This window comes from Bufo gargarizans, chromosome 6 (genome assembly GCF_014858855.1).
Source record: "Bufo gargarizans isolate SCDJY-AF-19 chromosome 6, ASM1485885v1, whole genome shotgun sequence".
Taxonomy (NCBI): Eukaryota; Metazoa; Chordata; class Amphibia; order Anura; family Bufonidae; genus Bufo; species Bufo gargarizans.
The window spans coordinates 207,915,045-207,936,408 of record NC_058085.1 but is presented as its reverse complement, the minus strand read 5'-3'; the positions used below and the strand labels follow the sequence as shown (position 1 = coordinate 207,936,408).

General features: G+C 40.3%; 1 protein-coding gene across 1 annotated transcript in view; it reads right to left on the bottom strand.

Annotated features, from left to right (window-relative positions):
- Positions 1 to 18,996: 18,996 nt before the first annotated feature.
- LOC122942084 (erlin-1-like) overlaps positions 18,997 to 21,364 on the bottom strand; it is a 116,355-nt gene continuing 113,987 nt past the window's right edge. The window contains exon 3 of the mRNA XM_044299579.1: positions 18,997 to 20,965. Within this exon, the coding sequence (XP_044155514.1) occupies positions 20,771 to 20,965 (195 nt within the window). The 3' untranslated portion in view covers positions 18,997 to 20,770. The remainder of the gene's footprint in view (positions 20,966 to 21,364) is intronic.

Below are 21,364 nucleotides of genomic sequence, written 5' to 3'. Positions count from 1 at the left end.
GAGGGGGGCAATCATGATTATTCTCGCACCCTCGCCCCTGATCTTTATGAGGGCTAGAGGAATCAGCTGTAATGGGGGAAAGGCATAACCTAAGGGGTAGTCCCATTTCTGAAGAAAAGCATCCACCCCATCTGGGAATACTCTCGGGTTGAGAGAACAAAATTTATTTACCTTCTTGTTCTCTTTTGTGGCAAATAGATCGATTGAGGGATTGCCCCAGTGATTTGCTATCTCAGCGAAGACTGAAGGGTTCAGGGACCCTACCTCCTGTCTCAACCGGTGATCGCTCAAGAAATCTGCCTGGAAGTTTCCTTGCCTTTTATGTAGAGGGCAGAGAGATGACTGATCCTCTCCTCCATATTTTGGAATAACAGCGCTGCTTCCCTCATGAGGAAGACCGATCTTGTCCCCCCCTTGATTTATATAAGCTACTGCAGAGCAACATTATCCTGACATGTTTTAGCTGAATAAAGGGCAACGCCGTCTTCAGAGCCAATCTTACTGCTAGCAGCTCTTTTCTGCTCGAGGAGAAAGTTCTTTGCACCGGGGACCATTGACCCTGAATGACTTGATCTAAGAAGTAGGCTCCCCATCCCCAAGGGCTGGCATCCGTTGTTGCCACTACTTGGTCGGGGTAACTCCAAGGAATTCCCTGACTCAGATTCGGACCAGGACAGATCTTCTAGCATCTTTTTGGAAATTACCATTTCTGAATCCAAAGATTCCCCAATCTTCCTTAGTGATAGGAGAATTTTTTTCAGAAGTTGTTGAGTATGGAATTGGGCCCATTCCACTACAGGAAGAACAGACATCGCTTTTCAGATTGTTAATTTTGGGGCCGATCGTACCATCTTATAATCCATCCTAATTCTTCTAAGATCTGTCACCTTCTGCACGGCCATTACACACTTTTACTATGATCTTGCTATGATTAGAAAAATGTCCAGATAGGAGGACATCTTATTCCTGCCCTTTATTATAAACAAGGCCATTTCTGCTACTACCTTCGTAAAAAGCCATGGAAAGGCCAAACGGAAGAGCCTAAAATTAAAGGTGACGAACACTATCCTCTATGGTCACTACCACTCTGAGGAACTGTTGATGCGCAGGATGAATGGGGATCTGGTAATATGCGTCTTTCAAATCTAGGACCACCATTAAACATCTGGCATACAGGAGATGAACCGCTGATTTTACCATCTCCATTTTGAATTTCATGAAAATAAGTATTTTTTTTTAGTTGCTTTAAGTTTATAAATTGTGCAAAAGGAGTTGTCTGGTTTCTTTACTAGAAACAGTAGAGTAGAAACAATTCCCCTGTTCTGCCACTGGGACTGGAATAAGGACCTGTTTTTCTAACAACGTTAATACTTCCATCTCCATAATCGGAGAGCCACAAGCGCCTGCGACTACAAATTTTTGGGGAGGACTTGCATGAAATTCTAACTTTATACCTTCCCTTATGACCCTCCTTACCCAATCTCCTGCCACACTTTCCCATGCGGGAAGTAAAAACTTCAGTCTTCCTCCCACCGAACTTCTGGCATCATTGCTCTGATGGTTTTATAGGCTGGGAGGAGGAACCTACAAACAGAAAGCTCTTTGCCCCAACCCCTTTAGACCCAAAATTTTTGTTTTTATTGCTAAATTGCCCCCTACTCTGAAATCTGGTTGATGAACGAAAGAGACGTCTGGATCCTGCAAACGGAGTTGAGGAAGCGCCAGGGGAAAACCCTGGAAACCTCTTTCTTATCTGCTGCTTTCTCTAGGAGGGAATCTAGCTCCGGGCCAAACAAAAACTGAGCTTGACAAGAAATACTACAAAATCTCTGCTTAGAGGACAAATCCTCCCCTCTCCAATTTTTCAAGCAAAGATCTCAGCGGGCAGAAATGGACAGGGAGGAAGCCCATGCCGCCAGCTTTACATAATCCAGAGGCAACTGCGATTAAATCAACCGCCTTCTGTAGAGCAGAAGCTAAAAGAAGCTAAAATCTGCTCTCTTGGACATTTCTCTCTAATCTGACATTCTAACCGCTCTAACCAAATACTCATGGATCTGGCTGAAACTGTGGCAGCAATATTAGGTCTAAATGCTGAGGCCACAGCCTCCCAAGTACTCTTCAGACAGGAATACATTTTTTTAAATCTAACGGCTCCCTCAGGAATCCCATATCCTCAAAAGGTAAAGACTTGAAAATTTTGGAGCCCTAGCCCAAGAAGAAGACTACTTCCCAAGAAGGATACTTTCTTTTAAAGAATGGTAAAGAATGCATTTTTATCTGGTCTCTTCCATTCTCTGTCAATGAGGCCTACACACTCTTATGCAACGGGAAACATCTATGTCTTTTCTCTCAAAGGCCCTCAAACATCGAATCAACCACTGATTTATTTTCTTTAACATCTTCTAAGTTCAGAGTGGAGCAAATAGCTTTTAAGAACTTAGTCTTCAACTGGAAACAATGGCCTACCCACCATGCCATCTTCCGAGGAAAAGGAATTTTCTGACATGTCTGTTTCTAAACCTTCCCATCAGCTGAGGAATGAACTTCTGACTCCAGTCCTCTAAAGACTTCTTTTGGCGCTTACAGGACCTTAGGGAGACTTTCACCTCTGATCTGATAAGTGATTTGATATTCTTAAAAAAAAAAAACAGGCGATTCTTCCGCCACTGTCTTTTCTGTACACTGTTGGCACAGCTTCTTATATAAGGATGACAGGGAACATCTACACAATGCGCATTCCTTATTCTTTCTCTTAACCAAAACTTTCTTAGGTCTTGTCTAGAGAAAGAAAAAACATATTTCAATCTCATGTCAAATGTTCGGCACTTACCCGCTCCAAATCAGCAAAGAACAGGCGCCGGGATCTCTCCTTCTGCCGGGTCTGGTCTCTTTTCCTTCTCCATGTCTCAGAGCCGGGTTGCTTGTCTGGCAAAAGGATTGGGTAGCTCAGATATAGCCCTGATGTGGAGGGATAGAACTCCACACCTGGAGGATTCTAATGTAAGAGGAGGAATAGCGGAGAAGACACCCTACAACCACGCTGGTGTCTCCCACCATTCTGAAAGCTCCTGCCCCTTCCTGGTGGAACGCACATCCGACTTCCCTAATCGGAAGTGCGTCAAGTAGAACTTATGCCTTACCGGAAGTGGCATCAGTTCTCACAATGTCTCCTTCTCCTCTGGACCGCATGTAGAGGAAAACTGGCGCTCGGAAGATCCGATCCACGCTGGGTCCCGGTCACATGCGGTGGAATACAACACCCCACATGGGGCTGTTTCCATTACAAAGCATTCCCGCGTGGCCTCACTCCTATTGAGGAGCGCAAACGCACCTGCCACAAAAGCCCTGTGGCAGCCCCAGACTACCACCGGCTCTTAGGGTACTGCCAGCCCAACATATGGGTGAAAGCCCTCTCTGGGACTTCCATGCCATGGGCAAGAAACTAAAGGAAAACTGCAGGTCTCCCAATCCAGGGATAGAAAACCACTGAGGTGGGAGAGAGGCTCCACCTTTTTTATTCTGCAGGTTTCCTGTCCCTGGAGGTGGATCCTCTCGCTCTCTCTGTGGTGCTGTCATGGGGGAAGGGAAAAAATTGCTTTTTTGGCACAGTTTTTATTTTTTATTCTTGCACAGTAAATTATCAATTTTTGCAGATGACATTAAACTGGGTAAAGTAATAATACTGCTACACAGTATACTGCTACAGATGGATCTGGATAGATTGGAGACTTGGGCAGAGAAGTGGCAGTTGAGGTTTAAAACTGACAATTGTAAGGTTATACACATAGGAAGGAATAATGCAAGTAACCCGTACATACTAAATGGTAACACTGGGTAACACTGACATAGAAAAGGACTTTTTTTTTTTTACATCTTTATTACTATACAAAACAAGTACACAAAAAAAGTTCAACCTTAATATAATTATCACCATTTTTCCCCCTAACGCCATTTCCCCCCACTCCCCACTCTGTGAGTGGGGGGAAATGGTATATATTAAATTGAATGGTATATATTAAATTGAATAAATTCCACGTACAGTCATATCAGAACTTCCAGAAGTCCCATATCTTAATCCATTTCTCTAATCCACCTCTCTGCTTATAAAGAATCCGTTCATAGTTTTTAACCTTATTAACCAGATTTATCCAATTGTTTACCTCTGGAGCGTGGCGTGCGAACCATCTCCGACTGATCAGGCGCCTGGCCAGTAGTAGTATTCTACCTAATAAGATCTTTTGCGATTTATGGCTACTTAATGTCAAAAGATCGTTCAGTAGAAACAATTGTGGCTGACGAGGGATCCGTATTTTTAATTTGTGGGTGAGGAGATTATTAATACTATTCCAGTATACTCCAAGTTCTGGGCATGCCCAGATCATGTGCAGATAATCCGCACCGACAGTGCAACCAGATGGGGGTAACATGGTCTATGATAAATATTAAACTGTATTAGAACGTGATTAAAATTATGAGAAAGTACATCTGGGTTAGTAAAAATACTCCCCCACCCTACCATTTGTATGTTTGGGCAATCCATTTCCCAGGCCCTTTGTCCTGGTGATAGTGTCTCAGAAAATCGTGACGTAATTTATATATATATTTGAAATCTTCATTCTTAAATGATATCTTCCCAAAACTCTCATTTAGCGTAGAAGAATTATCTATTTCTAACAGTGATTTATCATCCAAACTAAAAAGTGCCGACCGAAGCTGGAAATACCTAAACCAAGAAAGGTTCTCTACACTCTGTGATAATGCCACGAACGACTTAATTTCTCTATTCTTAACAACCTGTGCCATATAAAGAACCCCATTCTTTTGCCAGAATTGATCCATTGCTATACCATCTAAAGTCTGTAAGTGAATATTGTGCCAGAGAGGTGTGAATATAAGTGACTATTACCTTTACCCCCAACCATCCTCTAATAGTAGTCCACGTTTTCGATAGTTATTTTGCAGTCCCTTTGTAACCCCGATCTCTGTTAGTCAATAGCCCAGATTCCAGAAGCGTAAATATATTATTGGGCATAGAGCTTCTTACTAGGCTACTTAGAAGTGTACTATTTGGCCATTCATTACACATCCATAGCTGAGCAGCAATAAAGTAGCCTTTAAAGTATGAGAGATTTAGACCCCCATGCTCCAACGGTTTATATAGGTATTCCAGTTTGAGTCTTACTCGTTTTCTTCCCCAGACTAAGTAATTAATTATTCTTTCCATAAGATTGAAATATTAATCCTCTATCCAAATAGGTATATTCCTAAGAACATAGAAGAATTGGGGTAGAATTAGCATCTTGTCAGCTCTAGATAAAGGAAGTCTCAGCCAAATCCCTATTTTTGAATATGTATAGTATATAGTGGGCACTCAATAACTGGCGCACTACATCAGGTGTATGGCGTTATAATTACAACACATTTATTCAACAGTCAATACAATACATCTAAAATACTTCATATCAATTTGCTATTCCTAAAATAGTGCGGTCTGCTTATAGGTAATGAATTTCAGATATACATTCATATATAGTAAAATCCTCTAAAACTGATCCATAAAATTCCCATATGTTAACATAAGCACTGATCTCTTATTACTATCGCTTCAGAGAGAGAGTCTCGAACGTGTAGCTCACTGTTAGATAGTACGGTCCACAGTCTTGATCATATAGTGTATCAGTGAGTATAAGTGATGGATTTGTACTCACTTTTGAAGGCCAGTTTGCTTATCTCTGCCTTTGGCGGCGTCCCACCACAGGTCAGTGCACTCACCCGACTTCTTTGCTACAATGTGGAGTATCCTCCAATACTGTGTTTCCACGATGCCGTTACAGTGGTTGGCAGCCTCCTCACCGCTTTCAGCTGTGCGTCCCACGTGTTACTGGCGTCCTGCATCTTACCAGCGTTCCACGTGATCAGGACGTCAGAGGAACCCTCGTTTTTTGATTGGTTTGGAGTTCCTGTAGTAAATCGGGGGTGGTGTCAACTCCCGTCTATGCGATTTTTCGTTACTTGTTCGTAACTTTACGTGTTAATCAGCTGATATTTCCAGTATGGTAAGGTGTCTTTTCAGTATAAGGATCTCATCCGCTATACGCGTTTCAAGGTCTCGGACATCTTCCTCAGTAGCTGGTTAGGAGATCCTCCATTGCTTCCTTATATACCCTGACGGGTTACACCTTTTCAAAATCTGGTTTGGATTGAAGAATTTTTTTTTTTTCTTTAATTAATGTGTGGGTTAATAATCTGAATATACTTATTTAAAATTCATTTTGTGTATTGACATATAGAAATAACAGACCTTATTGAAATGCGATACATATTCTCAAAACAATAAATTTCTATATGATTTTCGTACGATTAAAAAATTGATAGGTTTTCATGCAATTATTATGCGATTAAAAGAATTTTCCATAAGATTATAAAAATTCATCTGATTTTCGTGTATACTCTTTAGGACTCTCTTCTGTGTACAATCTTTATATATACTAAAATCTAATTAAGATTCTTAATTGAACAAGAATCCAAATTTATTATGGGTACACCTAAACGTATGCCTGTTTTCTACACTATACCAAAAAGGTTCACAAAAATCCACTGGACCCTCCGGGGAGACTCATTATCTCCGGTATAGGATCATAAACATCCAACTTGTCCCAATATCTAGATAGACTACTGCAACCAGTAGTGAGGAAGACGTTTGCCTATATCAGGGATACCACACAGATAGTCCAGACCATCGAGAACCTCAAGTATGAACCAAATTGGATCCTTGGAACTCCCAATGTTAACTCCCTATACACTATAATAAGACATGACCAAGGATTAGAAGCTTTGACAACAATTGACGTCATATGGGGAATACTTACTGGATCAAATAGAATATATAGCGAAAGGGGTACAACACATCCTAACCCATAATTATTTTGCATATGATTCAGAATTTTTTCTCCAGATAAGGTTTATGGCACAATGGGAGGATCAATATATAGTACCCAGAATGGGGACGGACCTGGTGCTCTGGTGAAGATTCATCGATGACGTGATCTTCATCTGGCAGGGAACAGAGGAACATCTAACATTATTTCTGGGCCATATAAATCAGGATGAAAACAATATAAAATTCAGTTCAAAAATTCATAAAAAACAAATAGAATTTTTGTATCTGACCATCAAAGTTGAAGACGACAAACTGATATGTCAAACATACCAGAAGGAGATAGCTAGAAATAGCTATATTCTCTATACAAGCTGCCATCTACCTAAGGGACAATTTAGGAGGTCACGGCGCAATTGCACGAAGGAAGAGGATTATATTAAAGAAGCCCTGTCCATGAAGGAACAATTCTTGACAAAAAAATATCCCTTAAAACAGGTCGAGAAATCCTTAATGGAAGTGAAAAACATGGATAGAAAAATGTTCTTTGAGGAAGAAGCCATTATTCAAAATCATTGGCCACATATTACAAATGATAAATTGATAGGACCATATTTAACCAATGGCCCACAAATAGTGTATACAAAAGCACCTAATTTAGCCCTTAAAATAGCACAGACTGTAAAAAATAAGAAGAATAATACCCCCAAAAATTATTTTAATCTAAAGGGATTCTATAGGTGCAATACTTGCAGCAATTGCAAAAATACAAAATTTCCAAAAAAAAAAAACAAGTATAGTCTTCCTCTACATCTAATACATTTTCGCATGAAACTGACACATTCCTATCGTGCAATACATCAAATGTCCTGTACCTAATTGAGTGCCCCTGCAAAAAACAATATATAGGGCGATCAAAAAGGTTACTAAAGTTCAGGATTGCAGAACATATGACCAAGATCAGAACAGGATATGAGAAGCACTCACTGTCAAAGCATTTTAAATATCATAATCAAGACCCCTCCCAATTAAGTAAAACACAGAGAGAGAATGCACCAAACAGATATAACACTGACTATGCTGGCAAGAAATAAATGCAGGTATTAAAAGCTGAGACTTTTGCCAATATATTCCAGTCATGGAGATATCGGAGCCCATCATGCACCACGTCACGGTTCTCAGCATGGCAAGGGGTCCTAACCGCTGCTCTAACTATGGTGTGAACACGGTCTGAAGGTGATATAATTCAGCTCACAGCCAAGCTTCCCACAAATGCCCAGCATGTATACTGCGGTAGTACTATGCGAATGAAGCCAGGCCGCGAGCCACACCCACACCAGACCATGTGATGGAGGTTACCAGGTGCAAAAGAGTGTTAGAATGCCAAGTACAGGCAAACGCACTCAAATCTAACAAGGCAGAAAGAGAAAAACAAAAATATATGGAATATATTGGCAAAAGTCTCAGCTTTTAATACCTGCATTTATGTCTTGCCAGCATACTCAGTGTTATATCTGTTTGGTGCATTCTCTCTCTGTGTTTTATATGATTAATTGCTACATTCTGTGTAGTTTGCTCTTGTGGTGCATGTGGACCGCTCCAATATCCTCCATTGTATGCATATTTTGCTGGGGTTAGTCGATTACTGCGGTCCACATGCGGTCGGGCTGCTCCCCCAATAAAAGACACGCCACAGTGTCAGGGGCTGAGCAGCTCCTCCAGAAATGCCCTCCCAATTAAGGTTTATGGCATTCAAAAAAATAGATATACATTGGAGGGGAGGTGATCACATTTCCAATATGTCACGGCAGGAAGCAAGGCGTATATACGACTTTAACACCTTGTTACCTGAAGGCCTAAATGCATATTTTGAAATATTCGGTTTCCTGTAAATGGGAGGAAACATTAAGGGGTGGGTGCCCCCTGCTGATGAGATATCGGCGTTTTGGCTGTATTATCAGCACCCTGATCTCCCCTCCGCTAGGGGCCCCCACCTCCATACATCATTATTATTATAATTACACATTATGTAAACTGCATATGAATTTTAGTTAAATCTTAATTAGATTTTAGTATATATAAAGATTGTACACAGAAGAGAGTCCTAAAGAGTATACACGAAAATCAGACGAATTTTTATAATCTTATGGAAAATTCTTTTAATAATCACATAATAATCGCATGAAAACCTTATCGAAATGTTTTAATAATCGTACGAAAATCATATCGAAATTTATTGTTATGAGAATAAGGTCTGTTATTTGTATGTCAATACACAAAATGAATTTTAAATAAGAAGTATATTCAGATTATTAACCCACAAGTTAATTAAAGAAAAAATAAATTTGGAAAAATTTGGAAAAATCTTAGCTCAAGAATGTAGTGAAGGATCCGAAAATTTCTTCAATTCAAACCAGATTTTGAAAAGGTGTAACCCGTCAGGGTATATGAGGAAGCAATGGAGGATCTCATAACCAGCTACTGAGGAAGAGGTCCGAGACCTTGAAATGCGTATAGCGGATGAGATCCTTATACTGAAAAGACACCTTACCATACTGGAAATATCAGATGATTAACACGTAAAGTTACGAACAAGTAACGAAAAATCGCATAGATAGGAGTTGACACCACCCCGATATACTACAGGAACTCTAAACCAATCAAAAAACGAGGGTTCCTCTGACGTCCTGATCACGTATAAATTGGGCAGGGTTCTTATCTTCCACACCCTCTGGAATCCCCAGTATTCTAACATTGTATCTTCGTGATCCATCTTTCAGATCCACCACCTTTCTATTAAGAAGATTAAGATCTGTCTTCAAGGTGACCATCTCTATATTTACTTTTTTAGAATCATTCTGTATAATAGCCATAGAGCTCTCAACTTTATCAACTCTCTCGGATTTTGGACACATCATCCCTAATCAAACCCACATCAGCTTGAATTGCCCCGAGCTGGGTTGTAATGCCCTGTATTAGGTCCCTGTTTTGTTTTACCGCCAGTAGTATTTCTTTTAGGGGGGAGGGATTGGTACCAGTCCCATCTTCTCCCTCTGTTCCCTCTTCCCCTTGAGGGTAGCCAGAAGCTTTTGGTGGTTCAAGGTCCATCACTTCAAAGTTATCAGTTCTTTTATTACTAGTATTCTTTTGCCCGCCTCTTGTATTGACCCTTGGGGACCTCAAAAATGTATCTATTTTTGCTCCTTCAAAGGGTTTAGTGGCCGATTTCTGACCAGAGAGGTCCATAGACCATCTACTAGCCTTTGGAGCCATTCCTTTTTCTTTTTCCTTGATTTTCACCTCTTTTCCTTTTCTTTTTCCCTTTCCTTTCCCCTTTTTCTTTCTCCCCCCCTTTTCTTTTTATTAATACGTATGATGTCCCGTATAAAATGTAGGTCGATAATACACTGATGTTGTTTAGTTAGTTAGTTTGATAATTCAATAGTTAGTCAGCAAAGAAACAATAATGGAGAAATTTCACCAATGTTCATTTTCAGCCCGTCAACCGGGAGGCACAAAAAGCGCAATCAGGAGGACCAGCAGGCCACGGGGAACCGGAGGATCAGACAGGAGGCCGCCAGGGGAACACCAGGAGGGACGATCGCCCAGGGTCTGACACCACCACTGAGCACACAGGACACGGCACCAGGAACCATCCAGAGGGGAGAGAGCAGCACCCCAAGCCACAGACAGGCACCAACAGCCCCAGGGAAACCCAAGAGGCGCCGGGAAGCAGGTTCTAGTAGAACGAAAAGGGACAGGGGACCCAGCCAGAGCCTCCGACAACCCGGACCCCCAGCGACCAAGGATATATAATCAGGAAGCCAGGGATGTCAGCCAACCAGTCAGCAAGCGGTTCCGGTCCGGACGAGGAGGCAGAAGGGGAGAACGGAGCCTCCAGGCGACCGGGCCCCAGTGATCCCAGATGAAAACAGTCTGTGGTCTAGCCAGGGAAGCAAGGCGGAGGAAAAGGAAACGGGAGCATTGGGCGGTCGAGGCAATGGAGTCAATCCGCAATCCAAGCAAGGAAGCTAGAGAGGAGAACGGAGACACCACCATGAAAAATCGGCGGTCAGCGAGGGAGCCGTATAGCGGGAGGAGAGGAGAGCACGACGTCCTACGTCATCGCCTTAAAACTGACTCAAAGGTTTAAAACTGACAATTGTAAGGTTATGCACATAGGAAGGAATAATGCAAGTAACCCGTACATACTAAATGGTAATACTGGGTAACACGGACAGTGAAAAGGACTTTTAGTGGACAGCAAACTTAACTGTAGAAACCAGTGCAAGACAGCTGCTGCCAAGGCCAATAAAATTAAGGGGCATAGATGCATGCAATGAGTAGATAGTCCTGAAACTTTACAAATCACTAGTCAGATCTACTGTGTACAGGTCTGTACTCCTGTGAACAAGATAGACATAGCAGAGCTGGAGAGGGTTCAGAGAAGGGCAACTAAAGTAATAACTGGAATGGGTGGATTACAATACCCAGAAAGATTATCAGAAATGGGGTTATTCAGTTTAGAAAACTGCGGGGAGATCTATTAACCATGTGTAAATATATCAGGGGTTGGTACAGAAATCTCTCCCATCATCTACTTATCCCCAGGACTGTGACTGTGAAGAGGGGACAGCTTCTGCACCTAGAGGAAAGAAGGTTTCTGCACAAACATAGAAGGAGGATTCGTTACAGTAAGAGCAGCGAGACTATGGAACTCTCTGACTAGAAAAAGTAACCCGCCTCCAATATCTCCAAATCAAATTGCCCAATAGTAAATTTGTCTTAGGCCACTTTCACATCTGCGTTTTTGCTGGATCCAGCAGGGATAAGCAAAAACGATTCTGTTAGGATAATACGACTGGCTTCATCCGTTATGAACGTATCAGGTTGTATTATCTCTAAAATGGCCATGACGCATCTGATATTATGTGTCCGAGAAAAAGGATCCGGCACCATTGACTTACATTGTTTCATGCAGGATCAGGATCAATCTTGCGCCGCATCCCTTGCAGCGTTTTTCTGTCTAGTATGGGAGCGCAACTAAACGGAATGCATTCTGTTCCGTTTTGTCCCCATTGACAATGAATGGGCACAAGACGAGCTTTGTTCCTCTGGTATTGAGATCCTATGACGGACCTCAAAAACAGAAAGGAAAAATGCTGATGTGAAAGTAGCCTTAGTTGTCCATAGCAACCAGAGCTCAGCTTTTATTTTTTCAGAGCCCTGTAGGAACTGAAAGCTGAGCTCTTATTGGTTGCTATGGGCTATTTATTAGGCAGTATGATAAAAGTGGCCTATTGTGTCAGAAAAATTGTGTTCTCCCTGGATGACTGTGGAAGGCTATGTGCGAAGCAGATAGATTAAGGAAACACAAGCGACCTTTGCTGACATGTACCTGGGAAAACCACCAGCTAAACGTTGTACTCTGGTTCAGAAATGGCATCAAACTGGCTCTGTTGCCTCAATAGTTCAGGACAGCTGAAGTTGTGCATATAATTCAGCAGCAGATTGCAAATAGCCCCCAACAATCAACTCGAAGACTGTCTCCAGCTACTTTGACACATGCCGAGAGGTGGCCGGACAAAAAAACGCAGCTTGCCGTAGTTTTATTCCGGCCACCGCTCAGCATGTTTGCTGTGCCCTGGCCCGCCCCTATTATAGTGAATGGGGCTGGAGTGGACTTCCGTCGGCACGGTGGACTTGCGGCAGCACGGATCCGACAGGCTGTTCCCCTGCCGGAACAGCCTGCTGGAAAAAGCTACCGCAAGTGTGAAAGTAGCCTCAGCAAGTTGTTGTATCACGAACGACATGTCAGCGAGTGCTAAAATCTCTGAACCTGAATAACCTGTAGTTATTAGATTTATGGGGAAGAGTTGTTGTTCCAGGGAGTTATTTTGATTGGAGTTGGGAAGGAATTTGTACCCCTAATGCCTCATTCACACAGCTAATATTCTGTCAGTGATTTCTATCAGTGATTTTGAGCCCAAACCAGATCTCTCCCTTATACTTTATGTCTGTGGAGGCTCTAATCCTGGTTTTGGCTCACAATCACTGATGAAAATCACTGACTAAAACACTGACGTGTGAATGAGGCTTTAAATGAGGAAAATTGGCTGATACCTCACAGGTGTTTTTTGCCTTCCTCTGGATCAAATTGCAGGATAACGGGCTAAACTGGATCGACAGATTTCTTTTTTCAGCCTAACAAAGTATGCATGTTAAATATTGTCTGAAAAAAAATGTTGGGATGCAGAGGGGCTAGTGTAAAATAACTAAATAAGTAGCACTTACCTGCTAAATTGCTTGTGGCTTCAGTGTTGCTAATCTGGTCCTCCACACCAGGGCTTCAGCGCTAATATGTCAACAGCAAGTGACTGCTGCAGCCAATCATTTGCCTCAAATTTATATAGTTGAGTCAATGATGAAGCTCTGTAACAAAGACAGACAAATAGGACCAGAACGGCAATGTTGGAGTCCTAGGCAATTTAACTGATAACAAGCTGTGACAAAATATTTCCTAGTCTCCTAACTCCTTTAATTAAAAGTATTTTTGTCTACTCCCATCTGTCCCTGTCATCTTAATATACCAAATGATGTTAGTAAGAGCTAGGGAACAGATTGGAGTACGATTTCAGGACCAACTAATTGTTAGAGGTCTGTTACCATGGAGACCAAACGATGTGCATAGCAGCTGTATACACAAAAGAATACTTACAGGGTTATTCCAGTTTTAATTTAATAGGAAAATATACAATTTTCTAATATATCTGTACAAGTATTTAAAATGCTGCACATACCTTTCTTATATCAGGCAGATGACCTCTATCTAAAGTAGTATGGTATAGCCCATGTATAATTGTTTTTATTATGTATCAATTGCCTAACTGAAACATGGCAAGTATCATGTGACTGCAGGTAAAGAAGAAAGACCATGACTGTTCGCTGCGCTGTGAAGTTAAGGTGAGAGGAGAGACTTTAATGGTGTTTATAACCAATGCGTTTTGGAATCAAACAGATCTATCTAGATTTTGATTATATTTTAAAGCGGTGGACTAATTGTTTAAAAAAAAAACTGTGAATTTCTAGTGGTTCGTTCGCATATATATATATATATATATATATATATATATACATATATATATATATATATATATATATATATATACATACACACACACACTCACCTAAAGAATTATTAGGAACACCATACTAATACAGTGTTGGACCTCCTTTTGCCTATCAGAACTGCCTTAATTCTACATGGCCTTGATTCAACAAGGTGCAGATAGCATTCTTTAGAAATGTTGGCCCATATTGATAGGATAGCATCTTGCAGTTGATGGAGATTTGAGGGATGCACATCCAGGGCACGAAGCTCCCGTTCCACCACATACCAAAGATGCTCTATTGGGTTGAGATCTGTGGGGGCCATTTTAGTACAGTGAACTCATTGTCATATTCAAGAAACCAATTTGAAATGATTAGAGCTTTGTGACATGGTGCATTATCCTGCTGGAAGTAGCCATCAGAGGATGGGTACATGGTGGTCATGAAGGGATGGACATGGTCAGAAACAATGCTCAGGTAGCCCGTGGCATTTAAACAATGGCCAATTGGCACTAAGGGGCCTAAAGTGTGCCCAAAAAACATCCCCCACACCATTACACCACGACCACCAGCCTGCACAGTGGTAACAAGGCATGATGGATAAAATGTTCTCATTCTGTTTACGCCAAATTCGGATGTCTCAACAGAAATCGAGACTCATCAGACCAGGCAACATTTTTCTAGTCTTTAACAGTCCAATTTTGGTGAGCTTGTGCAAATTGTATAGTAGAAAAATTGGATTGGATCACCCTCCAATTATTATGGAGTGGGTGCTCCCCCTAAAAGATATCCCCAATCTTCTAAGGTATATAAGTAACTGAATAATTAAGAGGGGCACACCTGCATCTAATAATCACATGGAGCTACAGCCAATACGTTTAATACTATTTATTTGCAACAAATGATAACAACTAAAATAAATGAGGTACCTCAATAATACTATACAATATACAATGTATTCACTTAAAACCATAAAAATTGATACGATCTGTAAGGGCTGGATGTTAACTAGAATAGGATATCACTAATTATAGGTTGCTGTGCAGTAAAAGATCGTGGGTATTTGGTTTTGTATACAGTCTTGGATACAAATTCCAATGTGCAGGATTGGTTTGGTGCGCAATGTCTCTGCTGATGGTAAGTAAATAGCAACTATGACTGGTAGTTTACGAATATGGATACAGTCTCGTTCCTTTAGTTGGTTATCTTCACAGCATGTACCGGATAGTGTACTGTTAATTATATATTACTGTGTGTATACACACTACTCACTGTTCTGGAGCAATGGAGTGACCGATCCCTCGTTCTAAGCGTGGCGTCCCACGTGTTGTAGCATAGGTGATATCAATTCCGGTCCGCTCTTTTGTATGATTGAACAGAGTGCCGTGACAAGGAAAAAAACTGTCCGTTTAGACGCCGGGGTCTGAAATTGTTAAGACCCACTCAGATCTTCGGCGTTACTTAGTGTCTGTTGATCTAGACACAGCAGGACTTGAGTTTCTTCCTGTCGGCTGTAGAGAAGTGCTTCCAAAGATTCAAATATGTTGCGCAGATTATATGCTGCGGTTTCTTTCTTTACTCTAGACTTGTGTACACCAGACGCGTTTCGGAGTTGGCAGTGACTCCTTCCTCAGTGGTCAAGTCTCGTCTGTTGGATGGGGGTTTATATAGGGCTAAATCCATCTGCTCATTATGGTTTGTTTCGTCATCACAGAGTAAAACGGAAAATCTGGATATAGGTTTCTTGGTTGTTTGCCCTTTAATCCTCTTGTTATACATATGTACATGTTCACTAAATATAGCAAGCATGTGCATAAGAGTATATATATATATATATATATATAGCAATTGATAAGATAAATGTATTGGGTGATAATATATATTTTAAAAAACAGTCATATAAATGATTTTTCAAATATATCGATGGGGCTTGGTATGTAATATGGTTTGCAGCAACTTACTCATATAGAATTATATAAATCGCATATACTATGTATATATTGAATCGTCATTTCATATATCTCTTGATGCGGTTAGATATTCTTTACATTTGATATTGTGTGTATCTCCATCTAATGCGGTTTTTGTGCGTTTTATCCACATAAATACAATCTTTGATCTCCATATGATTATATATGGAGATACAAACAAGGCCAAAGGAATAGACACCGCAATTCAAGATTATAATAAAATAAAATAATGAAAATGTTAATAAAATTGTTAAAAAATATAATAAAAACTTTATAAAATAGTTACAAACATATATAGTGTGTATAATATATTTGTAAGTGTTATATTCTACAAAGTTGCTTAATGGATCGTGCATTACTTGTACATGTTAGTTCTCCTTTCTATATGCCTGTTAATACGATTCCAATCGTTATTGTATTTTACTTTTTTACTTCATTTGACCATATCTGCATCACCATCTGGTGGACATCTATATATTTAATCTATATGGGTACAGTGTTAGCCTCCATATAGATGCTTCCATGCATCCATGCACGGTCAAATAATATTTGACATCGCAATTCTAAAACCTAATATTTAAATATCAAATAGTGAAGATATAAAATAGTGAAGATATAAAATGGTAATAATGTGGAAATTTAAAAAGATTGTATAAAATTTCCACATTATTACCATTTTATAGGGTAATATCCAGCCCTTACAGATAGTATCAATTTTTATGGTTTTAAGTGAATACATTGTATATTGTATAGTATTATTGAGGTACCTCATTTATTTTAATTGTTATCATTTGGTGCAAATAAATAGTATTAAATGTATTGGCTGTAGCTCCATGTGATTATTAAATGCAGGTGTGCCCCTCTTAAATATTCAGTTACTTGTGCAAATTGTAGCCTCTTTTTCCTATTTGTAGTGGAGATGAGTGGTACCCGGTGGGGTCTTCTGCTGTTGTAGCCCATCCGCCTCAAGGTTGTGCGTGTTGTGGCTTCACAAATGCTTTGCTGCATACCTCTGTTGTAACGAGTGGTTATTTCAGTCAACGTTGCTCTTCTATCAGCTTGAATCAGTCAGCCCATTCTCCTCTGACCTCTAGCATCAACAAGGCATTTTCGCCCACAGGACTGCCGCATACTGGATGTTTTTCCCTTTTCACACCATTCTTTGTAAACCCTAGAAATGGTTGTGCGTGAAAATCCCAGTAACTGAGCAGATTGTAAAATACTCAGACCGGCACGTCTGGCACCAACAACCATGCCACACTCAAAATTGCTTAAATCACCTTTCTTTCCCATTCTGACATTCAGTTTGGAGTTCAGGAGATTGTCTTGACCAGGACCACAACCCTACATGCATTGAAGCAACTGCCATGTGATTGGTTCACTAGATAATAGCATTAATGAGAAATAGAACAGGTATTCCTAATAATTCTTTAGGTGTGTGTGTGTATGTATATATATATATATATATATATATATATATACACACACACACACACACACACATACATATACACACACACTATATATACACACACACAGTACAGACCAAAAGTTTGGACACACCTCATTCAAAGAGTTTTCTTTATTTTCATGACTATGAAAATGGTAGATTCACACTAAAGGCATCAAAACTATGAATTAACATGTGGAATTATATGAATAACAAAAAAGTGTGAAACAACTGAAAATGTCATATTCTAGGTTCTTCAAAGTAGCCACCTTTTGCTTTGATTACTGCTTTGCACACTCTTGGCATTCTCTTGATGAGCTTCAAGAAGTAGTCACCTGAAATGGTCTTCCAACAGTCTTGCAGGAGTTCCCAGAGATGCTTAGCACTTGTTGGCCCTTTTGCCTTCACTCTGCGGTCCAGCTCACCCCAAACCATCTCGATTTGGGTTCAGGTCCGGTAACTGTGGAGGCCAGGTCATCTGGCGCAGCACCCCATCACTCTCCTTCATGGTCAAATAGCCCTTACACAGCCTGGAGGTGTGTTTGGGGTCATTGTCCTGTTGAAAAATAAATGATGGTCCAACTAAACGCAAACCGGATGGAATAGCATGCCGCTGCAAGATGCTGTGGTAGCCATGCTGGTTCAGTATGCCTTCAATTTTGAATAAATCCCCAACAGTGTCACCAGCAAAACACCCCCACACCATCACACCCCCTCCTCCATGCTTCACGGTGGGAACCAGGCATGTAGAGTCCATCCGTTCACCTTTTCTGCGTCACACAAAGACACGGTGGTTGGAACCAAAGATCTCAAATTTGGACTCATCAGACCAAAGCACAGATTTCCACTGGTCTAATGTCCATTCCTTGTGTTCTTTAGCCCAAACAAGTCTCTTCTGCTTGTTGCCTGTCCTTAGAAGTGGTTTCCTAGCAGATATTCTACCATTAAGGCCTGATTCACACAGTCTCCTCTTAACAGTTGTTCTAGAGATGTGTCTGCTGCTAGAACTGTGTGTGGCATTGACCTGGTCTCTAATATGAGCTGCTGTTAACCTGCGATTTCTGAGGCTGGTGACTCGGATGAACTTATCCTCCGCAGCAGAGGTGACTCTTGGTCTTCCTTCCTTCCCGGTGCGGTCCATATGTGAGCCAGTTTCTTTGTAGCGCTTGATGGTTTTTGTGACTGCACTTGGGGACACTTTCAAAGTTTTCCCAATTTTTCGGACTGACTGACCTTCATTTCTTAAAGTAATGATGGCCACTCATTTTTCTTTACTTAGCTGCTTTTTTCTTGCCATAATACAAATTCTAACAGTCTATTCAGTAGGACTATCAGCTGTGTATCCACCTGACTTCTCCACAACGCAACTGCCCCATTTATAAGGCAAGAAATCCCACATATTAAACCTGACAGGGCACACCTGTGAAGTAAAAACCATTTCAGTTGACTACCTCTTGAAGCTCATCAAGAGAATGCCAAGAGTGTGCAAAGCCTCAAAGCAAAAGGTGTCAACTTTGAAGAACCTAGAATATGACATATTTTTAGTTGTTTCACACTTGTGTTATGTATATAATTCCACATGTGTTAATTCATAGTTTTGATGCCTTTTCTTTTACCCTTCATTTATTTATTCAATGCCATGAAATGTGTTTTTAAAATGGAGTCTCTTTGCATTACATTGCTTTTAAACACCAGTTAAGTCTCTCATCTCTCCTCTACCTCCAGTCAAACTTCTGGATCAGATATCGGTGGGACAGCGTGCAACCGTAAACCCAGCTCCTTCCAAAACACAACAGGCTGTCATGCCCTCTGCACAACAGCATAAGGTGAGTGTCGTTGAATTTGGGGGCGATTTTCAGCCACAGTCCTACACTAGTGATCTCCCTTTTTCATTCCAGATGAAAAAGTCATGTGACACTCTTCACAATATAATCCATAATATTGTGTAAGCAGTAGTGTTACATGACATACATGTACTTGGTCAGCATACAAGACACATTAATGTGGTAAGTAAATAACAATAGTTGTGGAATCAATTTTTATTATGGTTGTTACAGTAACTATAATACTTTGTATTTTAATAGATGCATGTCTGTAGGAGATGATGTAATATGGCTGCCTGTCTCTAGATGTCATGTTAATTAAGTTTAGTGTAAAAATAAACAATACAGATCTGTTTCTGCACTAATAGACACAAAGAGATACTGCTGCAGGTAGTAATACTATATATGTTCTGATCCTCAATACACAATTACTACCTGTTAGAAACCTGGTCAGTTAACAGTAGCAAGGTCACATGGTACTTGTGAGGGTCATAAGACTGATGTCAAGTGTAGTCCTATCCAGCTCTCATATGGATGCATTTTACAAGACTAAAATGGGCTGTACCATTTTCTTTCTATAGAGAGAGGCTACTGTATGTATGTAATAGAGTTCTGCATGCAAAATGTTAAATAGATGTATATTAGAAAAAATTGTTCAACATCTTATTCTCTAAATATATACATGTAATCATTAAAACCAGAATACCTCTTTAAAACTATTTGCTAAACTGCTTCATTATTTTTATTGCATCAAGTCTTTTAAAAATATTTGCGAAAGTGAACCTGCAATTTAGGCATATCAGTAGGAAAGATGAGGTTGCACAATACAAGATGGGACTGCAATCTTTTATAAAATTAAAAAACAAATTAGAATTTTATATTTAGAAAATCAGCTATACAACAGTTGATGAAGTAACACTTTGATAATGATCCAGGTAAAAATGTTATGCCCGTTTCAGTTGGGCATTACATAAAGTAAATCATAGGTTAAGACCTAGGGTTGCATCACCTGCATTGTTCAGAGGTACAGTCCTTAAGTCACATGATTTCTGAAGAGGTGAATGTTATTGTAGTGCAGAAATGTTATCTTCATCGGCTTTAAATACACTCTTTTCTTAGATTTCACCTAAAAATTACAGACTTTCCCCTATGTATGGCAACAAGAAAGTGCCTTCCTCAATCAATCTCTAGATTCGCAAAGACTCATGTCAAAAACGTAGTGCACATACGATCAAGAACTAGCGTTTGCTTTAAGTGCAGCTGCTTATTGAAAGATTAAAAGATCAACAGGTTTCAACAAACTGTCTCAGTTAACATCCACAATCAAATATGACAAAGTTCATGTCTGGAAAAAGGGATTGGAAGCTGAAATCCAACTGGCTGAAGAAAACAAAAAAAAAGTGGGAGAGGGACATACTGAGTGGCAGTTGATGCTTTATGGTTGCTCTCCCAAGATCTCTTGTGCTTGTTTGGGATAAATCCCTGCAGCTTCTGTATAGGTCCACAAGGCTGTTTTGAATATTCCTTTATTAAGCTTTCATAGTTTCTTGCCTTTACTCTTGTGAGATTTACTTTGATCATCCGTTAGGCCTCTATATTGCTGCATGAATGGCACTTTGGGAGATGAGGAATCCAGAAACATGCTTGGGATATCATTTCCAAAATAAATTTTGTTGTTTGTGGAGATAACTTGAAATTTCACAAGTTCAAGATACTCTGGTGTTAGCTTTAACTGTGGAAATAGGGTGACAAGAAATTAAAACAAAAAAAAGGACACAAAGTTTATGGGTATAGTAAAGAATGTGTGCGCTTGGCCAATAAAGTAGCTACACCAGGGATCAGCAACCTTCGGCATTCCAGCTGTTGTGAAACTATAACTCCCAGCATGCTCCTTTCACTTCTCTGGGAGTCCAGAGAACAGCCAAGCAAGTGTGCACGATGTGCCAGAGGTTGCTGATTCCTGAGCTACACAATGGACTGTTCCCAAAGTGGATTCCTACCAAGTAGTATAATGCCCTTGCAGCATTGTCAAACTGTACTGCTCCCATACATTCTGACAGTACCTTTAGAGTACTGTGTTTTTAGACCATAAGACACAACAAACCATGAGACGCACCAATAATAAGCATAA